At 36.3% G+C, this 23,017-nt stretch overlaps 1 protein-coding gene across 1 annotated transcript in view; it reads left to right on the top strand.

Moving 5' to 3' along the window:
* CFAP47 (cilia and flagella associated protein 47) overlaps nucleotides 1–23,017 on the top strand; it is a 316,288-nt gene that overhangs the window by 270,718 nt on the left and 22,553 nt on the right. The window contains exons 59-60 of the mRNA XM_053916952.1: nucleotides 18,324–18,483; nucleotides 19,865–19,959. Coding sequence (XP_053772927.1) covers nucleotides 18,324–18,483; nucleotides 19,865–19,959 — 255 coding nt within the window. The remainder of the gene's footprint in view (nucleotides 1–18,323; nucleotides 18,484–19,864; nucleotides 19,960–23,017) is intronic.

Below are 23,017 nucleotides of genomic sequence, written 5' to 3'. Positions count from 1 at the left end.
CGTAGGAAGAAATGACATTTCTGTGATAACTGAAACTTTATCAGTATTCATTTTATATATTTTCATTAGGTCATCAACTGTCTCTTCACAAATGTTTGGATTTTATATTTTTATATTTTTACATGTGTTTTCATGGACAAAGCATGCTCAAAACCATTTTAGGTCACCTTTTAAAAATAGAAAAAATATTAACAATATATCATTCTTTTTGTGATATAACACTGACAAAATATACAATTTGTTGTTACATAATACAGGCTATATTTATGATTATTCATACTTAATATTTTATTACTGATTTTAATTACAATAGCTCACTATTATATTTTCTCTTATTGCTTCCTCAAATACATAAAGGTTTTGCTTAAAATGATGCCAGTTTTCTGTGATGAAGAAGAGAAATCATTTTCATGAGAACTATTAACACATTTTAAAATATTTTTATATAATGACTCATATTACTTTAGTACTCTTGATATTCCATGATGCAATGGTAAAGAATGAGCACACTATTCAAAACATTTTACACAATGTTAATTTCTGTAAGGGCTAATTAAATTTTCCCTTTAATTTAAAAGAGAAGATTTAGAGCCTTAACTTACGTTGTCATCAGAGTAATCGCAATATCAGGAAATCCTTGTCTGGTTAGATAAAAATTCCTGGCAGAAAAGCAGATAGGGGAGATATATTTGACTAGATTGCTCTATTCCTCTTCAATTAATTTTTTTCTTTAAAATATCAGGTTTTAATTTTTCCACATAATTTTATACATATAATTAAAACTAACCAGATATAATTTTAATTAGTGTCATTTTTCATGTAACTTTTAAAGATTTCAGTATTCTATTGTAGCCAGAGAGAGTAATGCTAGGTATCATCCCCCTTTTTGCTTTGAGAGTGGATATCTGTTGTCAACATGAAGCTTTTCAATTGGCCAACACAACCTTGGAGGTCCAGGAAGCAGAACTTGCAGATCTAACATTGCCATATGCATTTGACTTTTTGTAAATTGTATCTTCATAACTTTTGCTCATTTTAAATATTACATTATTACATTTACCATTAATTTGTAAAACTTGTTCATATTATCCAACTCTTCCTAGGAAGATACCCTTATTGCCTTTAAAGTTATTATCTGCCAGTTCTGATTCACTAAGATGATGTTCTAATCTAGGATTAATCCAGATAATAAATGTGAAACCCAAATTCTTTTCCAAAGTATTTTATACATGTAGAGGATATATACAAATGTATAGGAAAATAATTTTGCTTTAGTTGTTGCTACTGCTTTCATTATTAATACTAATGCCATTCTAATATTGGAATCCTTTCTACAATCAATAGAAATTATATACTCAAGGAATGTGTATTCTGGAATTTAATAGCTTTTAAATAGATTTTAAAGGCAATAACCATGTTTTCCTAGAAAGCTGTCTATATGCACTATCTCTACTACTTTGTCTCTATTCTCAACTGTCTAACTCACATCAGTGAAGATTTAATCCTGACAATTCAACGGAAATTGCTTTTGTCAAGAAAATCATGAGTCACATGTTGCAATATCTGTGGGTCAATGCTATGTCCTTATTTTACTTTATTTCTCAGTAGCATTTGACATAGTCGACTTTCCTCTTCCTGAACTGCTGTATTCACTTGTCTTTTGGTTTTCCTTTCTTTTATGTCATTGTTGAGGCCTTCCGAGTCTTCTATTTTTTTTAACAAAAGAATTAATAAACACATATGTTTATTTCTTTGTTATTTATTAAATTTATTGAGGTGACATTGGTTAATGGGGTCATATAGGTTTCAATCATACATTTATATGATTCATGATCTGCATATCGCATTGTGCGCCCACCACCCAGAGTGGGATCATCTTCCGTCACCATATATTTGGCCCCCTTTACCCTTTGCTATCCTCCCACCCCCTTCCCTCTGGTAACCACCACACTGTTTGTCTGTTTTCTCTGCGTTTCAGTTTTATGTCCCTCATACGAGTGGAATCATGTGGTTCTTAGCTTTTTCTGACTGCCTTATTTCACTTACACACCTGCCATCAGAACTCTAGATGTCGGCATGATTTAGCATTCAGCCTTGCCTCTTCCCCAGTTATACCATCTTCCGGGCCATTTCTTTCAGGCCGTGGATACCATTTACATACCATGACCTCTTAATTTATATCTGTAACTCAATACTTTCTCCTGAGTTTTAACTGCATATTTTATTCTCCAAATAGTTATCTAGTAGGTATATCTTACTAAATATTGCTCTTCATATACTTGTCCCCTCACCCTTATGCTAATTTATTCCTCAAAGCTATCTCCATCTCACTTGATGGCACCGTTATTTTTCTAGTTTATGTTGCTGAAAAACTGGGAGTCATACTTGATTCATTTTTTTTTCTCATTGCAAATTTCCAGCCCATCAGTAAATATTGATAGCAAAGCCATAAAATATATATCCTATTTCTGACCACTTTTTACCAGCCCTCCCACTTTCACCCTAGTCTATACCACCTGGACTGCGGCAGTAACTTCCTCTATTTCGGTTTGAACCCTACACTCTAATGTCTACACAGAAGACAGAGCGATCTTTTGTAAAACACCAATTAGGCTACACCACTGGGCTGTTTAAAACCTCCCTACGTTTTCCAGCTCATCTTTGGGAAGTGAGAACAGAAAGGCCCCACACGATCTGATGCATGAATTTCTTTCTGACTTCACCTCCTGTAATCTCTCCTACCCTTCGCAGAGCTGCTGCATCAACATTCTGAGCCAGTTCCCATTTAAGCTTTTACATTGCTCACCCTTCTGCCTGGAACACTCATATCCCCACTTCTTGCTGAACTTCCCCTAAATCATTAAGGTCTCCATAAAATGTCACCTCTTTGGAGAAGTTTTCCTGAAAACAGCCTCCACTATTTCTCTCTCCCTAAATCATTAACTTAAAACTTACTATATACTTTCCTGTTTCTTTCTTTCTTTTTTTCTTCTCCCACTAGAACTTGAGATCCATGATACAGGGCATATTTTCGGTCTTATTTCATACACCATCCCCAGCAACTAGAACAGTTTCTTGCTCAATTCATTCAGTTACTGTTTATTGGGAACCAAATGCCAAGATCCTGTTCTGAGTTCTGTAGATACAGCAGCGAGCCCACCAGGCAAAAATATCTTCCTTGCTGGGATGTACATGCTAGTGGAAAGAAACAGGCAGTAATCAAATAGGATGGGGGAGAAAATGGGCAAGGGAGGAGGATAAGGAGAGTCGTGGTGTTGGAGGTGCAGTTTTGAACAGGAGCTAGAAAAGTTCTTACTGAAGGGACCAACGTGAATAAATGAGTTCGCCTGCAGAAACGGCTGTAGTCCTAAATTGCTGATAGTCTTATCTGAGTCTCTGCCATGCATGTCGCGTGCAAAACCATAGACTGTTTAGAAAATTTGTGTGTCACAAAAAAATAGGAAGAGAAAGCTAATGTGCTATATGCCAAATGGATATTTAATCTCAGTATTCTCTAATGTTTGACTGAGGTTTTCAAGACAGAGTATTAAGGAAATAATGGAATGGCTGGCATGCAGGTTCAAAACAGCCAAGCGTAAATTGAATATGGTGGGGTGCAGCTTGGGAGTGCATTTTGGGGTTTTGCTGACTTTCTCTCTCTCTTTTTTTTTTAATTTCGAGAGGACGTTTGTTAAAGTGAGGGAACGTGAAATAAGGAAGGGTCTAGGATAGAAGAAGCAACAGGAGAGAGCCTAGGCGGGGCTGCCTTGGCTCTATAGAAATGTTACGGGAAAGAAGTGAGTCAAGGCAGGGCTGCTGTCAGCTGACTGGAAAGTCAGGGAAAGGGGGCCTTGGAGACAGGGCCAGGGGTTAGCCTGGGATGAGCTGCTGCTGCCCACTCCTTCCCTGCTTGCAAGTCACCTGGGGACCCTTAGAGTTCAGGAGAAAGAAATTTCACTTGAAAAGGAGATTCGAGTGGGCGTGCCCCAAGGAGGGCACTCAGGCTGACTTCCTTCTGATAACATACTTTGTAATAAGATTATCTAAAGATCTAAAGTAAATTTGACCCATAAGAGTAAAAATTTCTTTTCTCAGATTTAAGAATGTAGGTAATTGCTCCAAACTACTTTGTACTAATTAGATCAGACCTGGATAGTTTGGGTCAGTTACCATAATATATATTAAGATACTGGGAAATAGAGTATTTCTTTGCATGGATATTGACTGATGAAGGCTCTTTTGTTATAGCTCAGGAAATGGCTTTTATATACCTGATAAATAGCTAGACAATTCTACTTGTATCCAAAACTTCCAACTAGACTGACTGATTGAATTTACACTGGTGCTGCAGAAACTATACATAGTTACAGTTGTTAGGAAACAGTGAAATAGAAAATTCAGAAAATCTTACATTAAGGATAAGGTTATAATCTAGGCAGAAATGATGATGACCCAATGGGCAGGTAGTCCATGGAGGTAGGAATTCAAGGACAGCATTTGGACATCTGGGAAATCATTCATCAGGGCTGAAATATAACACAGGGCGGCCCTTACTGGTATGGGATCAACTACTGAAGTACCTAGCCAGCATACGACAGTAAAAATCTTAAGTCCTTGGGAGTCTAGATGACTAGCAGGCCATTGATGAATATAAAGAACTGTCTAACGTCTGAGGGAATTAATTATATTGAGCATGGAAAAGGGGTTTCTCCAAGTGTGGAAGACAGAGGTTAGTTTCCTGTGTTGCTGCTGAGAGCAGAACTTCAACTAGAGACCGGGAGCTCTAGGTAGTAGAATTAGGGACTAAAACAAGGAAGAGCTCTCTAATTTTGTTTCACGCAGGAATTGAGTGCTGTAAGAAATACGAACTTCTCATTAGATGATGCATCCACGTAGTTGCTGAGGGGCCATCTCCAAAAGACCTTTTTGGAATATGTTCCTACATTCACTGGGAGGTTATACCTCAGGACTATTAAAGTTAGAACTGAAAGATTCTGTCGTTCCATGATTAGGTAAATGACATTAATAGAAACAGGTCTATATAGGTTTGTTTGCTTTTTAGAAAAATTATTCTAATTTCTATGCTTAGTTTAAAATATTTTCTCTTTCCTTGAAAATGGAACCCTTTTATTCTTAGGTTCTAGAAAAGACATAAGCAAGAATAATATATACTAAAATTGCTCAGATGGTAAAATGAAAGACAAATTATATACTTCTCTACTAGTTTTGGAATCAAATGACATGTGAGTTAGAAAGTGAAATTTTGTTTTGTAAAGTGGAATACCCTCTTTCAATTTTTATTGTTTTGATAATATTTTTACTATGTTGGGCTCAACATAATATGTTGGGAGAAACAATAAAACATGCTTAAAATTGAACATTTATCCACATGCATAAGATACAGAAGAAATCCAGGCAAAAGTACTGAAGATCCCTGGCACAAAAACCACAGATATGGAAGAGCATAGAATGCACTAGCTTCTCTCTGCAAGAGCCTTAAAGAGCCAGACACTGTAAAGAAGTTTGGAGAGATAGTAAAGGTGGTGACAGCTTTAGCACATTTGGGTCGCTTTTGAGAAACCTAATGCAGTTTTGTAGTCATCACATTTTTGTTTTAATTCTTAGACTCTGATAAGTGAAAATACATTCTAGCCCTGACTGGTATGGCTCAGTTGGTTGGGTATTGTCCCCCAAAGTGAAAGGTCACTGGTTCAATTCCCGGTAAGGTCACACGCCTGGGTTGTGGGTTTGGTCCCCCATCGGAGAGTGTAAAAGAGGCAACCACACATTGATGTTTCTTTCCCTCTCTTTCTCCCTCGTTCCCCCCTCTCTAAAAATAAATTAAAAAAGAAAATACCTTCTAAGCTATGTCTTATGACCTGTTTGGTTCATTCTAAAAAACAAAACTTACATTTAGGCTACAAAAATATTAAATGTCTCATTATGTTAATTTTTGTATGAAAAAATATCAAACTCTATTTCCAAGGTAGATACTACATTCGGTCGATGAGGTTAATTAAAATTTCCTATCACTTCAAACCTTTATTTAATTTAAAGCCAAAAAAAATCCAGAAAAAACAAAGTATGTTAACTAAGAAGAATTTAAAATGAAAATCAATATGGATCTGTCAGATGTAATCAGACCTCTCTCTATGTGATATGTCAAAAATCCAATTACACCTCAATTGAAATTATCTTTTTTTTTCTTCTTTTAGCTGACATCCCTTTGCATATTTAAGTGTAAAAGTAAGATCAAACAGATATAAATGCATGGTCTCCCTGAGTAGGAAATAAATACACAACTGAAATTTTCTCCTGTGAAAAGCTCTATGGGCAAGTCATAATGAAATCTTACAGAAGGATTCGATGTATATTTTTTCAATTATCTCATAAAATGGATATGATGAATGCATTTTATGAAAACATCCATTCTAGGATTTTCCTCTTTTGACTAAGCACAGCCACTCATTCCCTTTTGCCACTTTTGTTCTTCCTGAATTGTGGTAGCTATAATGGATTTCCTTTCCCATAGCAATTGGGCATGTAATGGCATCCCTGACACTTTGATAAGAGCTGAAGAAGCCCTCACCGAGTGTTATTCATCTTCTTACCTCATGTAAATGGAGCTGTGATCTTTATCACAACTTCCCTCAGGAAGAACACTGATAGGAAGAAAAAGGTAAATGGTGAGGCATTTCTGTTAGGGACGAGCATTCAATTCCTAAGTACATTTGCAAGCTCTACATTTGCCATTATTTTGTTATGTTAGAGGGCTGAGTGTTGAGAATGCTAAACTCAAACATAGCAAAGTACATGCATAAGCTCAGGTAGTTAGGGAGTGTTGAATAATTGGTAGATTGTTTTCAAGCTATTAGCAGATTCTTATGTGTAATGTATTTTTGCTGAGTTATCCATTCTTGCCCACCTCCAAGACCTTATCCCCAAAGATAGTGAGAGTGTGCAGTCTTAACCACCCCAATGTATCTCTCCTCCATGCGGTGGTGTGTGGTTATACATTCATCCCACTTTATATACGTTGCCATATGAACACCACCTCTTCTGGGTTATTCCTCATTCTCAGCATTCATATCCCCAAGGGCAGTGTATTTTCAGTTTTGTTTATCCTCACCGAAAGACATGCTTAGAGGGAGAAAGAGAAGGAGGGAGAGAGAGAAACACTGATGTGAGAGACAAACATTAATCAGTTGCCTCTCTCACGTGCCCCAACTGGGGACTAAACCTGCAACCTAGCCGTTTGCCCTGACTGGGAATTGAACCCACCACCTTTCAGTCTACAGGACAATGCTCCAACCAACTGAGCCACCCTGGCCAGGGCAATCAATTACTTTTTTTTTTCTTTTTTTTACCGCAAGCCTCACCTCTTTCCGAATCCTGAGACTTTATCACACTATCTTCTAGGATGCATGACCTATCATAAGGAAAATACCCTCTGTTCCCTAAACCAAATTATCTAAATGTTTTCAGTACCTTCTTGAAACCCGACTCTTCCCTGAGAAGACAGTGGCTCCCTACAACTAGAAAAATCCTTATCACTTTAGTGTTATTGATAGTGGCATTAAGTATCATAATCAATTAATTTATATTCCTAGATTTTTGCATTTTTATGTTTTGCAACATTTTCTATCATCCCAAAAGAAATTACAGAACTGAGATAATCATAATATATAAATGGAAAGAAGGTCTATCTTGGATTGTATGTAGATATTAGAAACAATTCATACTTGAGAAAATATTTTTTAAATACTTTCATTTACTGTACTTCTTGCTTTGCCAAGATAGCATACTCCTCTTCCTTCTTACCATGCTCTAGCCAAACATCAATATAATAACCACATATCCCTGACCCCCATATGTTCAGTTGGGCTAAGCGGAGAGTTAACTTCCTACCCTACCCCACCCCACCCTCATGTCTCACAAGCAGTACACTCTGATTTCCTTCCCTTCTCCTGTCTGTGGTGTTGACAGAACCATGCAACAAACTAACCTACCATGGCCTCCGCTCACATAGGCGGCCCTCCAGTTCCCTGCCAGAATAGTGTTGATGGAACTGACAGGGGAATTTATCTTTCATTTCTTTCTTGGTAGAAGCAGGCAGAGCTCCAGGTACTCCACCAAGGTAGTGTGAACAGGATTATCACAAGCTGAGAATCTGTCCCCACTCAGCAATAATGAGACTTAAAGAGATGGTGCCTGGAGGTCCAGTCACCTCTAAGTGCACCTGTTGTGAGTGAGACGGAGCAAATTAGTGCAAGTTGGGCTAGTAAGCAGTCCACTCTTCTTCCCACTTTTGGTGTTAGCAAGGTCCAGTAGGATGTAATGCAGGGTCAGTACACACTCCTACTCTAGCCCAGTCCCTAGAGTCTGTGGGATCCAGTGGGGATCACAATTTACACCCCTATTGAGCATCAAAAAGATTGGATGAAGTGACGTGAGGAAGGGGAACTGAGCTTCCAGCGACACCTAGCACCAATAAGGCAGAATGAAGACATGAGAGATGGAGCTTATTGGCACTGTGCTTCCTCCTATCTCTTTTTGGTCTCCTCTCTTTTGCCCCTCGGGGGACAAAACTTTTACCCCACCCTTCTGCAATAAGGCAATTCAATCAATAGCCCATATTCTACTTCAACAAATGATTTTGAATTCTCATGAAACAAAAGAAAAAATAGAGAATCTGAGAAAATGTAAGTTAAGTAAAGAACCAACTGGAAATTATAGAACTGATAAAATATAGTAAATTAAATAAATATCTTGCTGGATGGGATCAAGAATAGAATGGAGATGATGGAGAATAGAATCAACAAAAGTCAGGAGAGATCAACATAGTTTATACAATCTGAACAACAGAGAAAACAAACTTACAAAAAAAAGGAAAAGTAAAGAACAGTTTCAGGAGCCTGTAGGAAAATAAAAGAAATAATAGTCATCTCATCATAAACCCATAGGGAAAAGAGAGTGGGGGAATGAAACATCATTCAAAGGTATAATACCTGAGAATATGCCAAAGAGATTTAAACTTGCCTCTAGATTCAAGAGGCTGAGTAAACACCAAATATTTTTAAGCAAAAGAAATCTATGGCAAGACACATCATAATTAAACATCTGAAAACTAAAGACAAAGAAATTTTGAAAACAAGGTAGAGAGAAACAATGCATTATTTATAGGGAAACACCAATTAAAATAATAAGAAATTTCTCATCTGGAACCATGGAGGCCAGAGGGAAGTGGCACATATTTGTCAAGTACTGAAAGAATAGTGAGCTGTAAGTTCAGTATCCCAAGAATAGACCCTTCATGAATAAAGGGAAAATGTAGACATACTCAGATACGAGAACACAAAACTCGTTAAAAGCAAAGCAGCCCTTAAAGAATGGCTGAAGGGTTTTCTCTAAGTAGATAGAAGTATAAGAAGGATTAAAACTTCAGAAAGTGAAGAACATTAGATAGAATGGGTAAAATAAATATTAATATATTAATAATAGACTATCCTACTTTTGAGTTCCTTAAATCATATTTTCTGAGTGAAGTAAAAATTATAACACTCTGATACAGAGTCTATATAGCTATATCAATCTATCTATTAATATATAGAGAGGAAGTCTTAAGATAATTATATATAGATTATATATATCTGGGGCCTTGCTGACAGGGATGAAAATGCCTCCCTCAGAGTTAGCTATTCCCAGAGATAGTAAATTACTCAGATGTAATTTACTTTCATATTCAAACTAACCAATCCAGAGCCCATACTTCCAACACCTCTTCTATTAGGCTTTTACATTCCAGGCCAATGTTCTCCTACACTTATATCCCATGATCAGGAATCCCACACCCCAAAGTCCACTGAGATTATTCATAGTAGCCCATCCTAAACCTGCTTAGCCTACTTTGCTCATTCTTTCCCATGAAAACCACAGTAAAGGCTCCTGCCCGTTCCCCCAGCCCATGAGCACCTCTGGTGCTTTTCTCTGCGGCCCTGCATGGCATGCTGTGCCCCCCGTTTCTTGACAAATGTGAGTATGAAAACTTTTTCCTTCCTGACAGTCGTTTCTGTGTCTAAATATCCTATCATACCTGATTGAAACATTTTAAAACATAAGGTATATGTACTTCATTCAAGGTAGTTAAACATTATTTTTGTGGACAGCAATATGAGATACACACACACACGTACGTGTATATATATATAGTCACCATTTAAAAGAACTAAGAAAATTACATGAAGTGATATACACAGAAACATTGTAAATCAGTTAGAATCCTAAAATACGTTCAAGTAACCCAAGGGAATATCACTACAGATAACCTAAGACATTAGAAAAATAATGTGGATACATTCAACAGCTTCTGAGAAATCAATCCACTTCTAGTGAACTCCAAACTTCATTAACACCAGTCCTTCCCAAACTCCTACAAGAAAAGTGGAAGGAACACTTTCCAACTTATTCTGTGAGGCCAGCATTAACACCCCTGATAAAAAACCAAAGAACGACAATAAAATTACAGACTAATACTGTTCATGAAATTAAAGACAAAGATCTTCAACAAAATATCCATAAATTGAACCCACCACTATATAACAAAATATATACCCATGACCAAATGTTGTTTATTCCACAGCAAACACTGGTTCGGTATTTGAAATTCCATTAATATAATCCATCCTGTTAAAAAGACTGAAGAAAAAAATCACATGTCAATCAACATAGAAAAAAACATTAGGGATAAACCCAATATTATTTCGTCTAAAATTTTTTACAACCAAGGAATAAAAGGGAACCTTCTCAACCTGCTAAAAAGCTTACATGATAAACTACAACTAATATCACATTTAATTATGAAACATTAAATAATTTCTTTCTAAAATTGGCAGCAATAAAAGTATGCCCACACTCCCCACTTACTTCATGTACCATTGGAAGGCAAGCAAAGGAAACAAGAGGCAAATAGAATGGAAAGGAAGAAATATACTGTCCCTGTTTTTATATCACATGATGTACCAGAAAATCCCAAAGAATCTACCACAAAAATCTCGTAGAGGTATTAAGTGAGTTCAGCAAGGTCACGGGAAACAAGAACAACACACACACACAAATCAATCGTATTTATATATAATAGCAATGAAAATGTGGAAACTAAAAACATAAAACCATTCACAATCTCTCCAAATAAAAGAAGTTCTTAGAATTCCTTAGAAATAAATCTAACAAACCATGTATAGGACTTCTATGCTGAAAATGACAAAATCAAACATAAATAAAAGGACAGATATGCTGTATAGATGAACTGGAAGACAATATAGCAATGGTGTCAGTTTTATCCAAATTAATCTGTAGATTGAATGCAATTCCTACCAAGATGTTAACAACTTACACAGAAAATAGCTCAATGTAATGCTAAGCAAATAGTTCTCAGATTTCACCAATAGCAAATTCCCTGAGGAGAAATTAATAAATTGGACATCATCAAACAAATACTTTGCTCTATAAAAGCCCATGACAAGATGATGAAATAAAAAGCTATAAACTGGGAGGAAATATTTACAAACCATATCTGTGACAAAGGGTTAGTATCTAGAATATATAAAAGTACTGAAAATTCACTAATAAAAATATAATTAACTTAGAAAGTTGATAAAGAATGTTAGCAGGCATTTCCCCAAAAAGAATATACTGATAGCACATGAAAAGGTGTTCAACGCCGTTAGTCTTCAGGGAAATGCAAAATAAAACCACACTGAGATTTTACTGCAAACCTATCAGAATGGCTAAAATAAAAATAGTGACAACATGAAATGTTAGCGAAGAGGTAGAGGCGCTGCATCGCTTGTAGCTGATGGGAATGCAAGGGCCCAACCATTCTGGAAAACGATTGGGTGGTTTCTTACAAAAGTAAACATGCATACTTGAAAGATTTATCCCAGAAAAATAAAAAAGGATGTCCACATAAAAAACACGTGCATGAACGTTTATAGCAGATTTATTAACAATGGTCAAAATCCAGAAACAAATGACATGCCTTTCAATGCATGAATGGGTAAGAAAACTGGCACATCTGTGGCCAGCAATATAAAGGGATGAACATTAATAAGCATAACTCTTTTAAAGAGTTATTTTTCAGTTACAGTTGACATATTGATGTAAGTTGCAGAGTTACAACATAGTGATGAGATATTTATAGCATATCTTATGCAGTGATCACCCCTTCAAGTCTATCTAGTACCCACCTGGCACGCTACATAGTTTTTACAATATTGTTGACTGACAGTCCCTATGCTGTACTTTATATCCCAGTGGCTATTTTTATAAACTAGCAATTTATAATTCTTAATCCTTTTCACCTTTCTCATTCATTCCCCCAGCTCTCTCTTTCCAATCTGGTGATCATCAATTTGTCCTCTCTGTTTGTTTCTGTTCTGTTTGTTTTTTATTTTGCTTTTCAGATTCCACATATAAGTGAAATCGTGTGATATTTCTTTTTGTCTGTCCACCGTGCAGGTCCACCCATGTTGTCACAGATGACTGTATTTCATTCTTTTTATAGCTGAGTAATAGGCCACTGTATATATTTATGCACCTCTTCTTTATCCATCTACTGATGGTTGTTTCCATATTTTACAACACTTGTTTGTTGATTTACTGATGACAGCCATTCTGACAGGTGTGCGGTGATATCTCATTGTGGTTTTCATTTGCATTTCCCTGATGAGTGATGTTGAACATCTTTTCATATATCTGTTCACCATCTGTATGTCCTTTCTGGAAGAGTGTCTCTATTCTGTTCCACTGATTTATGTATCTGGTTTTATGCCACCAGGGTGTTTTGATTATTATAGCCATGTAGTAATGTTTGATAGTAGGTAGCACAATACCTCCAACTTTATTCTTCTTTCTCAAGATTTCTTTGTCTATTCAGGATCTTTCCTGGTTCCATAAAAACTTTAGAATTATTTTTTTCTAGTTCTGTAAAAAATGCCATTGGTATTTTGATAGAGATTGCATTGACTCTGTACATTACATTGGGTAATATAGACACTTCAACAATGTTAGTTCTTCCTATTCATGAGCATAGCATATCCTTCCATTTATTTGTATCTTCCTCAATTTTTTCAGTGCCTTATAGTTTTCCAAGTACAGGTCTTTTGACTCCTTGGTTAAATTTACTCCTAGGTATTTTATTCTTGTTGATGCAATTTCAAATGGGATTGTTTCTTAATTTTTCTTTCTGGTAGTTCATTATTGGAGTATAAAAATGCAACCAATTTCTGAATGTCAACTGTGTATCCCTTTATTTTGCTGAATTCATTTTTAATAAGCGCAACTCGATTGGACATCTAGGGAATTATGCTGAGTGAAAAAGTTAACTGCAGAAGTTTATATACTCAATGATTCCATTCATTTAACATCTTCTGTGTGATAAAATTATAGAAATGAAGACTAGATTAGCAGTTGTAATGATTCAGGAATGGAGTAGCGAGAGACGTGAGGAAGTATGTAAAAGGTCAAACTTGTTGTGAGGAAACTTCCTTGATTTTTACTGTATCAATATAAATATTCTAGTTTTTGTATCATATGTAGTCTTACAGGATGACACCAAGGGAGATAACTGGTCAAAGGTACATAGGATCTTGCTGTCATTATGTACAACTGCATCTTTATAATTTTCTCAAATGTTCTATATTGGACAGGGATTATGTCATATTACAATGAGAGAATAGTCAAAAGGATAGAGATACACTATGTTTGGTATCTGTAATTTGGTATCTTTTTTAAAGATAAAATATGCATCATTTGTGTTCATGTGATTGCTAATAATCAAAGCTAAGTAATCAGAGTGATAGCATTAGCATTCAGAAAAGACACTTTTTTTCTTATGAGAGGTAATTGCCATGTCTTATATTGATTTTAGTTACCGTATATCATGTATTTTGACATCAATAATAAAATGTTATTTGCAAAAACAATGCTTTTGAAATTAGATGTTGCTGCTTATGAATTGGAAAATGTCTTCGAGAACTCAGTGTTGAGTGACACTCAATGCCGGCTGGGGCTGCTGCCAGCACGTGAAGCATGCCCAGGTTTCAGCTGAGCATCATTTCACATTTTTTATAAAGTGACCTTTCTTATTATGTCAAATAACCAATTTTCCCAAGAATGAGTTCAGGTTCCAGTCACATAGATTTGTAATTATGATTTATAGTGTAAACTAGGTGGACTTCCTAGGTAGTCATTGAAGCTACTGATTTTATTGTTAAAAAAAACAAAAACAAAAACCAAGCTACTATATTGTTATGCAAAGATGCCTGGGTGCCTGTCCATCAGAAAAGTCTATATAACCTGAAATTTAGGCCTACTTATACCACTAGAACATTTTTATCATGAGAACAGACATTAAACTTATTAAAATAGTTTATGTGGTCTAAGCTTGTAAAAGGGAACCTAAAGCACAGTGTCATTTCTTTTTTCCACCACTTTATGCAATTTTCTTCATTTCACAAATGCAGGTAAATATTCTAACAAAGAGCAGATTGCTCAGGAATTGTAGAGCATGAGGCCTTTTAAACAGATAGCATGGTTGGTGGATGTGTAGACAGAAAGAACTATAGAGAAATAGGTAAATTGTGAGTGAGTGATGAACTTTTGATGGAACCTGGTTTTCCTTTAATAAAATTTGGTATAGTAAAATTTCCTACTTTGAATTGAAACCTGGTAACTACTACTAACATTCATCATTTCCTCCCCTTCTCACAACTGATATTCTCCTTTCCCATTTAATTGAGAATATAGAGTGAACTCAGAGTCTAATTGTCTAGTTCTTCCGTTATATCGATCAGCCTAATTTTGTTTTCATCCTTGCACCTGTGGTCCTTCACATTATATCAGAATGTGCTCCCTCTGCTTGGTCCTTGAACCACACACCTATCCAACTGTGCGGAGCTCTCCAGGAGTTCTCCCCTCTGTCTTCTCTATAATGATTCTTATTGGATTATTTCTGTCAACATACACATGCAATAGAAGCTCTTGATGTTAATAGACAGGCCTCCCTTTATCACTTATCTCTGCCAGCTACTATCCCATTATTCTGATCCTTTTGTGTAGCAAAATAATTTGAAAGCTTGTCTATACTTACTGTCTTCACTTCTTATACCATTATCTTTTCAACCCAAGCAAATCCGGCTTTCTTCCCCATCTGTCTACTACTACAGCTCTTTTTCAGTTCATCCCTAATGTAGCATTGCCAGATCTAATCATCTGTGTGCTGTCCTCATCTTGCTCAACACTTGAGCTTGTTGCAGCTCATCACTCACTGTTTTGGAAACAGTCGCCCACCAGGACTCAATTCTCCTTTGATTCTTCTCTCTAGTAAGTCCTCCTCATTCTCTTTTGCATATTTTTCCTCTGTCCCTGTCCCCCTGACTTCCTAGAGGCCCAAAGCTTAGACTACTGTCCTATTGTCATTTCTATTGACACTCATTCCTAATAGAATTTCATTTAGTCACACATGAGCTTACAACAGCTAGTGAATCGATAGCCCCAGCCTTGCCCTCTCCTTACATCCAGACTCTTATAGTCACATGCTGTCTCAATATTTCCCCCCACACGTCTATGAGGCTTCTCAAACATACTTAGTTGCCCTGCTCATTACATCACAGAGGTCTTCCTGAATCACCCTATGTTATTTAATTTCCACATCCTCTTTAACCAACCCTTTTAAACATTTATTTACTCAGCAACAACCATATATATAGTACATTTTTTATTTACTGTTTTACTTCTCTCTTCACCCTCCCAATATATTCTGGAATGCAGCACACAAGAAAGCAGGAGATTTATTTTCTTCACCATTTTATCCATACTGCTTATTCCAGTGCATGGCACATAGTATTTTCAGAATGAATAAGTAAGAGAATAAAATAGTGCAGAATTAATGTATGCTGTACAAAATGGGATTATCTGGATGGAACTGTAATAGTACCTTTGCCATAGTGATAGCTTGATGTATGTATTACATTAGCTTTCTTTTTCATATGAAGAAAATCTCACTTAGAAATTTAATTAACTTTTTCAGTGTCACAGAACTAGGAAGTAACAGCATAGATTTAAACTTCTACAATTCATGCTCTATATTTTATCATAGTGTATTTCTGCAGCTGAAGAGAATATTTTGCATACACACACTACTTAGTGTAGTGGAGAGGACAAGGAAGACAGGGTAATTAATCAAAGCGCTATATTAGTTGTGGACTTCCGGTCAGGATGGTGTCACAGGTAAACATGGTTCACCTCCTTGCATAGCCACACCGAAATTACAACTGAACTATAGAACAACCATCATTCAGAACCTTCAGAAATTTAACCGAATAGAAGTCATACACAAGGATAATTATGTAATTATAATGCAGTGATAATGTAATTTTGTAATGGTAAGTGACCATTTCTAAACTTCATTTCCTTGGGAATGCATGATTGTTTGGTTGACTGAGCTCTTCCTATTTTTATTCTATTCCAGCTCTTGCTGTTTTAATTCATTCGAATTAGTGATTCACTAAAAATATAAAGTTCATAATGCCCAAGTTGAAGATCATACTTTGTTTAAATTGCTTAGTGAACAATACAATCTTTCATTGGGACTTTGGGCAAGTTAACCAAATCGTCTCAATTCCTCTATCTAAAATGAGAGACATAAGAGCACTTAGTTTATGGTGATTTTCTGAGAATGAAATGAGATATTGTGTGAAAAATACTGAGCGTGGAGCCTGGCATATAGTCAGTACTAAATAAATACTAATAATCCTTATAAACTATAATATTAAACCTTACAACATTTTCATTTGCTGAAGGAATAAAATTAAAAATTTGACAACTTGTAAGAATTTTGAGTTGGGATGTTTTGCACAGGGACAATTTTCTGTTTCCTTTCTTTTTTAAAAGATTTTATTTATTTATTTTTAGACAGAGGGGAAGGAAGGGAGAAAGAGAGGGAGAGACACATCAGTGTGTGGCTGCCTCTTGCACAGCCTCCACCCTCCACCTGGGGCCTGGCCCACAACCCAGGCATCTGCCCCGACTGGGAATCAAACCAGTGACCCTTTGGTTGGCAGGCTGGTGTTCAATCCACTGAGCCACACCAGCCAGGGCTCTATTGCCTTTCTTGATGTTCTTAATAGTTTAGTACAGTATTGTCCTCTGAGACAAAATGGCTGTGAATATTGTCGATCTTATAACAATATCCCTTATTTTCTGGTAGAAAAAGTGTTACTCTTCACAATAAAAGAAGACACGCATCACTTGGAAACTGTCATCATTACAAATGGACAAAAGTTCACCACTCATCCAACCTCTTAATATTTGTCCAACAGGCAGGGTTTGTTTACAAAGTATGGTCCCATGAGTGTCTGCTTCTGTGTCCCATTAGATGCTACTTAAACATGCAGCTTCCTGGGCCACAGCCCGGACCAAATAAGTCAGAATTTCTAAACATGGGGCTCAGCACACTCCACATCTGATGTTTCACAGGTGGTTCTTATACAAAGTAGAGATTGAAAAATTCTAATATTCTCTAGAACACGAGAAGATGCTGTCAGTTTTTCTGTCTTCTGGTCTTTACAACTTGGAGCGGATGCCCCTTTCTCTCACAATTAAGCTTTGGCTTCCCTCATGGTATCAGTTAAATAAGTGAACAGCCTACTGGTAGCACTTTGGGGGCTCCAAGCAGAAACTTGGAGTGGTATGTTTTAGGAAGAAAATACACAAGGAATTAAAGGGTCAAAATGGCTATACTTTGTCTTTTGCAAAATGTAGTGACTTGAAAATACTCATAGGTTTTGTGGTTCTTCTAGCACTCAGGGAAACCTAAGCCGCCAGTCTTAACGTTCCTTCCACACTCCAGCCTCTTCTGGATAAAATGTATTTTTTTAAAGAGTTAATGCCACCCTGACCCATGTGGCTCAGTTGGTTTGGCATCATCCCACAAACTGAAAGCTTGCTGGTTCGAACCCCAGGCAGGGCATATTCCTAGGTTGCGGGGTCAGTCCCCAGTTGGGGTGCATGTGAAACTGATCAATGTTTCTCTCTCATATCGATGTTTCTCTCCCTCTCTTATGTCCTCCCTTCCCCTCGAGGAAAATTAATGATGAAGCCAATTAAGTCACTTACACTTCTGCATGATGTTTTTTGTTGTTGTTATTCAAAAGTAATCTCGAAAACTTGATTATCAGTAGAGGAATTAGGTGATTACTTTCTGCTGTTCAAATTATATTCTGGAAATTTTTACCACATTAAAATTATTTTTGTGTTTTTTACAGGAATACCATTGTCTCCTAGAGGGCTTCTTGATATCCCAGTGACGTTTACTCCCAGCATCGTAAAATTAAAGAAGACAATGCTCGTTGTTCAAATGATAAGGGCCGATGGGAAAAAATGGCCTATTGACAATTTTGACGAATTGAGCGCAGACACGAAAAGGTAACATTCAAATAAGGATATTGATTTCATTTTGGCTGGCACTGATATGATTGGTTTCTTTTATATGTTAATGCAATGTAAAGTTTGTGATTTTCTGCTTTTGGATGTGTTGACATTTACATGTTCAGAAGAGGAAAACGTATGGTATAGTATATATCATTGCCAGTTGAAGTTCAGAGTGATGAACGAGTTGATCTTAAGAATCATATCAATGAATCAGAGTCAGGGACATGCAAAGGGCCTTCTTTTTGACTGGGAAAATAGTTACCGCTGCTGAGACTATGAATAATCTACATCTAGAGAACAACCTAAAACAGCTTGTCTGGGCAAAGTAAAGGACTTGTGATGCTGGCATTCACCAGATGATGGCGCTGTGCCCGGTGGATGTGACATCCTAATGAACCTCTCCCATGACTAGGGGATACTGTTTCAGTGCCTGAATGCAGGTTACTTGTACCCTCTTCGCTTTGCTGAAATTTAAGCAAACTCCAATAATAATGTAAAATTTAAATGTTTACTGTGTTTTTATAGTTTCATTAAATAATGGTCTAGAAATCTTAATTAAAAAGAAATTCTTACGTAGCCCTATCTGTACATATTCCTTCTCCACATTTGAAAGGAAATCTCTCCTTTGGGCCCATTCAGCCATACTTTTCAACACTCCTGCAGTCAAGACTGCCGACAGGATTGTGGGCCCCGGTGTAAAATGAAAATGAGGGGACCTCGTGCATTGATAACTTTAAAGCAGTTACTGTGGTACATTAAACAAGTATGGAGCGATTCTAAGTGCAGGGTGTTTGTGTGGTTGCACAGGCCACGTGCCCACAAAGCTGGCCCTGCCTGTTTCAACAGTGATCGGCACCGTTTTTCTAGTATTGCTGTCCTCCTGATCGTGTGTAATGGGCTTAAAGTATTTTCAGAAATGCCCTCTTTCCTTTAACTGGTATCCCCCCGATGTAAATTACTTACCACTTTCTGAAGCTCTGTACTTAATGGTACCTTTTTTTGTGCTTCGCCTGTCCAATTTAGATTATAACCCATGGGAACTATATGACCTCTGATTAATCACAGTTCAGTCACATCAGTAAACACCAATACCCAGCTTTAAATGTAGGGGGAGAAGTTTTTCAGTTTTAGCATACATCTCATAATGGTTGCATTCCAATTTTGTTTGCGATAATTTCCCAGGGTTTGCTTTAAAATGTTTATAAAATCAACACTTGCCGAAAATGTTTTGCATTTCATAGTGTTTCTCTCTGCCAAAGTTTAAATTCACAAGCTTTGTTCAAGTACCATTAGGATCGTAGAGAGTATGCGCTTTCATATGAATATTGACAAGTGTTTATGTCTTTTGTTCACTCTTATTTTAATTTCGAATTAGAATTATGGGAGTAGACACTGGAGAAATCCAAGCAATACGATGGATATACCCTATTATTGGACTCCCAGAGGCAAAACATGAGGAATTCATTCCAGGTATGTTTTACTGTCAGAAAACACCAGGATTCGGAGGCACCTTAGAGGCTGTTTAGTCCCATCCTTTCTTGGTACAAGTAAGAAAATCAAGGTCCAGGGAGAATAAGTTGTGAAGTAACCAGCCCCCTTGGAGGGAGTGCGAGGACTGTATCTGGTGTCCTAACCAGGAATCGAGCGATCTTTCCACAAAACCATACCATTTCCTGGTGCTCTCCTTGTTGGTCAAACCTAGCAATCAGCTAAGATCGAAATAACATTAACTTTAGGCCCCTTTATCTCACATGCTGTGAGGCGCTCCAAGCCCTGCACTAGATCTGTGAGAGTCCCAGGTACTTCGGTTCTCCCGTCACATTTAATCACCATATTTCAGCTGCTGTGTAATTCTGATTCTCATCCAAGAACTATCCTATGCCTCTATTCTTGTTGTCCCAGATACCAGCTTTTATGATGTTCTCCAAAAACTAGTCAGAATGTGCTAAAGTCCCCAGGGAGACTTATGTGCTATCATACACATGGCATAAAATCTCTACTCTTAAAATGCTTTTTTTTTCTCTATGACCCCTTTCTCTTCTCCACATGCTCCAGACTTTTCTCAAGTTTCTGTTTGTTCTCCTTCCTCTTCCCACTTCCTCTGCTTGCCTTGCTTTTCCCATTTTGTTCTAATAATCAGCTGAAGAAATCAATCCCTCTTAGATAGCTATAAAGCAAAATTTAGTATCCCAGCCTCTTCCCAGGCTCTAGGCCTAGTTCCTCATGACTAGGAAACACGGAATTGCTGTGCATGGTGGAGGGATACTTGTTTTGGATCTCCCCATTGAGCTACTCAGATAAGCTGAAAAAAAAAAGTCTTGAAATTTGAATTTCCCTTCTCCCCCCATTACCAGTCTTGGCTAGTGCAAGAGCCGTTTACTGACATAAATGATATGACCACACTTTGAAAGAAGAGAAAATAAGTTTTGCTTGTGAATGATACCATTTCCCCTAATGCATTAGAAGGAAGGCCAAGATTTCATATTTCCCTATGTAGTTTCATTTTAACTGGAATAAAAAATCCATATATATCTAGCAGTACCTTTGACAATAAATGTCATTTGTTTCATTTGAAGTATTTTTTCTTTGGAGTTAAAAAATTATCAACACACCTAAATATTTTAAATATACCGAATTATCATCAGAATGCTTTACAAACATGTCAAAATGTCTATTTCTTTCTGGAAGATAGTTGTCTGTATACTTTCTATGGAGCTAAACAGTTGAAAATTTATAACGCATTCATCTGATTGACGTGATGCAATAAAATCTAGCCATTACTCTGTTGCAGTTTGAACAGTGTGGCTTGTATCTATGAAAACACGGTTTTGTTTTAACCAGATTAAAGATTCAAAGATGTTTTTCAGTCTAAAACAAAGCTTATGAGAACATAAAAATAATTTGTATACAGTTTCCTTAAAAGGAAATTAAATATGTTCCAGACACAGAAAGGTACTTTCCACCTACTCATATCTCTTGGTTATTATTCTATTTTTAAATTAAATGTGAGTTCTGTAAACTATGCTGCATTAGCCCAACCTACTAGTAACTTCAGTGTTCTGAAACAGATCGTGTACTACTTATTAAACCATTTTTACAAAACTCTAAACTCTATTCTAGTAATTATTTTTATCTACAAATGCCCTTGAGAAACAAATAGGTATAATTTTATAAACACATATCATTTACTTTCTGTGCAGTCCATTGTCCATTTTTAAGAACACATGAAAGATAACGTACTGCTTTCCCAACTCAGTGGTATCACCACCTATGCGTATTGTTTCTTTTCTCTTTTTCTGTATCCATCGCCCAGCTTACTTTCAAACCCAGGAGACTGTTGTTGTTCTGTTGTGTTTTGTTCTCTCTGTGCTTTGTTCTCTGCTCCTGTCCACTGGGGCAGATAATTGGAGAAGGACTCCCCTACCAGTTACAGTGGAAATACAATGGAAAGTGAATCCACTGTGATTTCGTGATCCTTACATTTTCAGGGCACTAATCTCCTAGCACTTACAGGTCAAGACCCGTGACATGACACTAATTGTAACTTTGCTCACACTAATTTCCAACACAATGCTTTAAGACTGAAGTGAACGATAACCAGAGAAGCTTGTACACTTTCCTCAGCCATTTAAACCCTCTTAATTTACATCTACCTTTGTACCCTTCCTGTACCGTTTCCCATTTATTCTAAGTCCAAAATGTTGACTATCAACCTGTAAAGTTTAGAATTAACAATAAATTTATTTTAAACATTTTAATACCATAAATGTGATATATATAGTGAAAACACATAAATCTGAGGACATTATCCAATTTTGCAGTCTAAGCGAATATATTATTATTGATGCCACAAAGGCATAGAATAATACATTTCAAAGCTTTTTAAATATTATAGTTCCCTTTTATTGTTATATTCAATTTATGCCCTGTATTGATCTAAAGTGAAAAAAATAACATTTAATATGTTTTGGAGAAATAATATTCTCATTTATGTGGACTCTGGTACGCATGGCCCCATGGTATAATATAGGGCTAATGCCAAAGGAATACATTAATACTCCTTTATATAATTAGTATTTATATAAAAACAAGATTTGAGTTTCTCACAAGATCACTGACAACAACTTCTATATTGATGTAAGAAAATACTGGAATTTAATATATATATAAATATATAAAGTTTTCATGCTGTACATTAAATCAATATATAGTCATATTTTAATATTAATTTTAAATAATCTCTAATAATTTTATTTTAACTGTTAATTATGTATTTTATAAATTTAAACACAATTCACAAGTGAAAATCAAAATATTTTATTTAAATACTTCAAAAGGAATTTTAAGGTGCATGTAAATAATATAATAGGAAATATTTTAAAGCTGTTGCAAAATAAATATTACAGAACTTTTTTAATTATTTGAGGGTATTTTCTATAGTATAATTATATAAATAGAGTTTGGTATTTACCACACTGAACCATACATAAGTGAAAAATTCACATTTTCATGACCACCCACTGAATTA

This window comes from Desmodus rotundus, chromosome X (genome assembly GCF_022682495.2).
Source record: "Desmodus rotundus isolate HL8 chromosome X, HLdesRot8A.1, whole genome shotgun sequence".
NCBI lineage: Eukaryota > Metazoa > Chordata > Mammalia > Chiroptera > Phyllostomidae > Desmodus > Desmodus rotundus.
Note: the sequence above shows the minus strand (reverse complement) of the source record. Positions and strands in the feature narration are given on the sequence as shown.